The 6000-nt window shown below is 37.0% G+C and overlaps 1 protein-coding gene across 1 annotated transcript in view; it reads left to right on the top strand.

The window, feature by feature from the left end:
* The window catches only part of actn3b (actinin alpha 3b), a 38105-nt gene extending 32422 nt beyond the window's left edge, over positions 1-5683 (top strand). Inside the window, exons 17-21 of the mRNA XM_084404798.1 lie at positions 178-357; positions 1504-1650; positions 1726-1791; positions 2922-3080; positions 3186-5683. Coding sequence (XP_084260924.1) covers positions 178-357; positions 1504-1650; positions 1726-1791; positions 2922-3080; positions 3186-3344 — 711 coding nt within the window. The 3' untranslated portion in view covers positions 3345-5683. The remainder of the gene's footprint in view (positions 1-177; positions 358-1503; positions 1651-1725; positions 1792-2921; positions 3081-3185) is intronic.
* Positions 5684-6000: the final 317 nt, after the last annotated feature.

A 6000-nucleotide genomic window follows, 5' to 3' on the forward strand; every position in this document is an offset into this window, starting at 1 on the left:
AGTAACTGACGAGGAGGAAAAATAACCATGTTTAATTTCTTAGTAGCTTCTAGTTTTTAGCTTGGTTGTGAAGCGACACGGTTTGCGGTTTCATTTTTTTCTTTACAGACTTTTGTTCTTCCTCTTCTAATGAACATTGGTTACCTATCTCTTCTTTCTCTGTGTTGCTGTTATTAGGAGATTGGTCACGTGTCTGTGGATATCTCCGGCTCTCTGGAGGAACAGATGAATAATCTGAAGCAGTACGAGCAGAACATCATTAACTACAAGTCCAACATTGACAAACTGGAGGGAGATCACCAGCTCATCCAGGAGGCCCTCGTCTTCGACAACAAACACACCAACTACACCATGGAGGTATTCACACACACACACACACACACACACAGTATGCGATTCCAGATGCAGTGATAGGCTTAATTTTCAGAAGAACCATATGATCATTCCTAGTGCAAAACTTAGTTTTGCGTTAGCCTATACGGAAGACCGGGGCTAGTTGACACACTTCCGGTGAATATTTATTTTTGAAAATCTATTTCTGTACACATATTTATACACATTAAAGTCTTGACAACAGCAAAGTTTTTAAAATGTGAATTAATATTGACCCTATAGCGGGGTAAGTTGTCACAACGGGAACCTTTTGTTTTATCGACACTGATTTAGGAGGAACACCTTTATTTAAAATATAGGTAACAACAAAAAAGGTATTTTTAATTATTTAATTACGTTTTAGTCAAATTTGATAGTAAAACTATTATTAATCACAAACAAATTAACTATCAGCAATTATATGAATTTTTTTACTTTTTTGTACAATATATTAATGATTTAACCTGGTCTCCCCTGTATTTGTTCATAATATTCTTAATAAACGTGCAGTGTGTAATTTTTAGCGGCATCTAGTGGTGAGGTTACGAATTGCAACCAACAGAAGTGGCCGACAGGAAGTGATGTCGTTATCTGAGACAGCAGAGAGTAGCCAGTTCAGCAATGAGGTTTCTTTACAAAGATAAATTAAGAAATTGGGTTTACTTAATTATTCAGTAAAAAGATAAAGTTATTGCGAATATTATTGTTACTTGTTCATCAGTGTTTTATTCGCTGACTTTAGCTAGCTTCTTTGCACGAAGAACAACATAGTGATGAAACACGCTCTGTAGTAGTTTGTCCGTTTAGGGCCACTGTAGAAACATGTCGGCGCATTTCACTGTAAGACGACCCGCGGTGTGTGTAGATAGAAATGGCAAGGTAATAAAACATAACGTTTCATTATGTAAGGTCTTTATACACCGCTGAAAACATAGTTATGTATATGATATTGGATTCTGTCAAAAGATCCTCCTAAATATTACACAGTGCACCTTTAAGTTTTATTTTAATGCCTTGGCCAAAGTACTCTTTACAAAGTTACCATAAAAATAAAAATAAATCAGAGCTAAAAAGACAGAGCATAATACCTAAGAAACACACATTCCCTGATTGCGTCATCCCCTCCTCCAGCATGTCCGTGTGGGATGGGAGCAGCTGCTCACCACCATCGCTCGCACCATCAACGAGGTGGAGAACCAGATCCTGACCCGCGACGCCAAGGGCATCAGCCAGGAGCAGCTCAACGAGTTCAGAGCCTCCTTCAACCACTTCGACAGGGTCAGTGAGAGACACGCCAACATTCATATCTGAGCGTAGTATACAAGTGGATTCATTACTGTTTTTAACTTGCAGAAGAGAAACGGCATGATGGACCCCGACGATTTCCGCGCATGTCTGATCTCCATGGGTTACGATCTGGTGAGTGAAAAGGAAGCTCCGCCCATTTGTATATAGCCACACCCCTTTAAAAATGTTGTGACAAATTATTTATCCTCACTAAATGCAATTATTTTTCAAATGTTTAGGGTTTATACGTTTTTTTTTTTTTTTTAAGTCTCTTCAGCTCACAAAGTTTATGTGAACAAAAATACAGTAAAATAGTAATATTGTAAATGATTATTAAAATGGCTATTTTTATGAGCTGTTTTCTATGGAAACTTGTTTCCGCCCCAAAATAAAACATTTTAAAAGATAAAAGCGACTTTTTATCTCACAGTAGTTTCATCTCGTAATTCCGACTTTATTTCTCAGAATTGCTTTAGACTTTATTACACACAATTCTGACTTTATAACATGCAATTGCGACTTTATATCACGCAATTCTGTCAGAATATAAGCATATAAACATCAGCAATACAAGGCAATTCTGTCAGAATTGCGAGATGTAACCTCGCAATTGTGAGAAAAAAGTCAGAATTGTGAGAGAAAAAGTCGCAATTGCCTTTTATTAATTACTTGTTATTTTTTTAATTACATTTTACAAAATTTTATTTTAATTATGAATGACAAAATTATGAATGTCTTTACTGACACTTTTGAACATTTTTAGGCATCCTTGCTGAATAAAACAAGTATTTTTCATTTTCAAATATTTTGCCAATTTTTTATCACATAGTTTTACTACTTCAAATAATAATTTAAAGTTAAATTAATTTGATAACTATGAATGATAATAATAACTACTAATAATTTGACTAAATGTCCTAAATAAAGGTAGGCCTATCACACATTTGAATTTTTTTCCCCACACATTTGAATTTTTTTTCTTTTTTTTTTGTTAAATTCTGATTTAAAAAATTATAATTCAATAAATTGTTTTTCATAAAAAAAAAAAATGTTTTTCTCTTAGTAGTTCAACATGATTTTGTAGCAAACCTCTCCATCATACTTAAAAAAAATAAAATAAAATAAAATAAAATGTATGTTCATATTTTGCCAACCCCCTACCAGGATAGAAGATACCTCAATAGAAGATGCTTTGCAGAACACCAATAACTGAGCACAAAGGTAAATGTGTATCTTGAACCTCATTGGCTATTTCCTGACAGGGTGAGGTGGAGTTCGCCCGCATCATGACCCTGGTGGACCCCAACAACACGGGCGTGGTCACCTTCCAGGCCTTCATCGACTTCATGACACGCGAGACCGCTGAAACCGACACTGCTGAACAGGTCATGGCCTCCTTCAAGATCCTGGCCTCCGACAAGGTGAGATCAAGTCCTGTCGTTTCTCTTCACTCCACGTGTGTTTAAACAAAGCCTCAGGGAGGATTTTGAAGTAATCACGAAAACGTGTCTCTTCTTGTCCTTCAGCCCTTCATCACTGTGGAGGAGCTTCGTCGTGAACTCCCGCCTGAGCAGGCCGAGTACTGCATCAGCCGGATGACCAAGTACACCGGGCCTGAAGGGGCTTCTGGAGCCCTGGATTACATCTCCTTCTCCAGCGCCCTCTACGGAGAGAGCGATTTATAAACGTCTTTCATTTTCTCCTTCTTTCTCTCTCCTCTCGTTTTCTCCAAAAGCCTCCAAATGTAGCTTTCGATCTGAGAGAGAGTTAATAATATCCCTCGTTTCCCCCTCATAAATGTTCTGTTTTTCTGTCTACAACCCACACTGCTAGCTTTAACATCGTACTGTATGCGTCTTACATCCACCCTATAAACGGAGGGATGTGCAACGGGGGCTTTTAATCTCAAATTATGTCCAGTTTGGATGCCAGACGCTTGTGTCTCCACATGAAGAGTCAACATGGAATCAAAAACGACCCTTTTCACGTTCCTAATTCACGTACATGGTCTTACGCTACGCCAAAGAAAGTCTTTATAATCTTTCATCGAAATATAATAAGGCCAGGAATGATTCGACAAATAGCTATTTAGCCATTTTTTAGGCTTGTAGGTAATGCACATAAATGCAGTCTTGCTAAAACTTGCCAATAGTCAATGCACACACATTCAGATCTGGATTTATTCTGGATATGAAACACTTTTCACCATCCAAATGGATAATAAGTCCCGCCCAACATTATAAAGGTAAAATGGGTTGTGAATGCGTTTCATGTTGACTTTAGCACGCTACTTTTCCTCTCTGTGCCTAAAAAAAACATGATAAAAGATATATTAAAAAGTGTGTTTGTTGATGCTAATAAGCACTTGTGAAGATGCATGCTGCGTTTATTCTACAGGCATTATTAATATGCGAGAGAGACCCCCCTCTTGTTTGGTCTGTACTATATTTTAAGACCCCAAAATGCACTACTGCTGTCCAGTGTCTTCTTAATATGAAACTGTGAGAACAACTGATTAGTCTCTACACAGAACGATGTGCCTCTGTATGTTGTGTTGTCATGTGTCACCCCTTTAATATTGTTTATGATGTACGTCTTTCAAAGCAAAATCATGATTTGTTTTTCTTTTATTTGGAGCACATGTGCCAAATTATCAACCAAAGCCAGTAAATGAACTTAAAGATGTTATGGCAAAGTGTATGTGTTGTAGCTACTGACCGGATAGGTTTCTGCCAGCAAAAGTGCTGAACTAGAACCAGGTTTGCCTTAAAACCACTGGAAAGACCTTGAAATCCAGGGTAGTACAAGAGGGATTCATTAAATAAAAGCCTAGATATCGATGCAGTTGTGCTTATTTTGAGGCATGGTTTCACAGACAGGGCTTAGATTAAGCAAGGTTTTGGCCTTAGTTCAATTAGGACATATAAGTAGCTTTTATAAACGTGACTTAGAAAAAAATATATATATTTCTAGTGTGAACAAAACAATATCACTGACATATTTTTTAGATAAATCACATCAAGTTACTTTAATTTAAAATAGCTCAAACATGCATTTTAGTCTGGGACTATCTGCCTTATCTGTGAAACCGGTGGGTTAAGATTCTTGTACACACAACAATGGTACCTGTAATAAATAGTCCACTCAAAAATAAAGTTCTGTCATCATTTACTCACCCTCATGTTGTTCCAAACCTGTATGACATTCTGTATGTTTGGTGAAGTTGAGCAGTCTGTCAATAAGTAGGCCTAGCATATTCCAGGTTTTCTGATTATGTCAGCTTGTGAAAAACATACATTAATATGAGTTTAAAGGCCCGCTCAAACCAAGAACTATAACAATATTAGCGTCGACGCAACCTTCTGCTTACTATAAACGAGCGCAGCCGTTATGTCTTCTGCCGCTTTAAATGTTTAACGCTGGCTGGATTCTGATTGGCTGTCAATGTTTTTATTGTTAATCAGCGGGGAAAATGTCGTTCTGAAAACTGGAATCCACCGATATCGTTCGTCCTCTTTGTCGTTGTCATTGTAGTTTCGGTGGGAATATTCTCGTAGAATTTGAACGATTATTAAAACGTTATATTTATAGTTATCGTCCTTGGTGTGAAGGTGCTTCTAGACGAGAGAGATATTAAACACGAGTAAATGATGATGTTTTTTTGTTTTAGAGTGAACTATTCCTTTAAGAGCACACAGTGTCAAAAAGAGAGAATGGGTCTCTGGTTCTTTAAAAGGGAAGTGTTGGAATGTTCTGGAAGTTTTGAAAGGAGATGGAAGGATCTGATGCCTTCATCCTCAGACAAGCCTTGACGTTGGTTCAGTTTCTATTGGCGATTTTCAAATAATTTCAATTAATTATGCTATTTTTATCCACCACGATGTGATTTCTGGGTAATTGTATTTCTCTTAAGATCACTTCATTCTGATCACCTCTCTGTGGGTCTCCATCAACATTTGCTTTTCAAACACACAGTATTAAACGTTAAATCGAAACCCCCAGAATAAAACGTCTCAAAATCATGTCATTGTGTGTTTCTGCCGTTTATTGTGTTTACCTCAGTTGTCTCCAGTAGGGGGAGCTTTATGATGTACTAGGTTCATTCCTGGGATTCGGTGCCTTTTGTGTCCCCAGTAAAGAGCATGATCTTATACTGCCTTAAAATGTTGAACAGTAGGCTATATATTTTAAACCCTTAGTAGATAACGCCATTTGGACTCTAAAAATATTAAAGTTGATTAAAGAAATGAAACATTTTACACCATTTTGAACCACCATATATCACAATTTTCCTGTGTAGCCTATTTTCATGATAAATACAACACTTACTATACCTTTTTT

Source organism: Rutilus rutilus (assembly GCF_951802725.1).
Source record: "Rutilus rutilus genome assembly, chromosome: 3".
NCBI lineage: Eukaryota > Metazoa > Chordata > Actinopteri > Cypriniformes > Leuciscidae > Rutilus > Rutilus rutilus.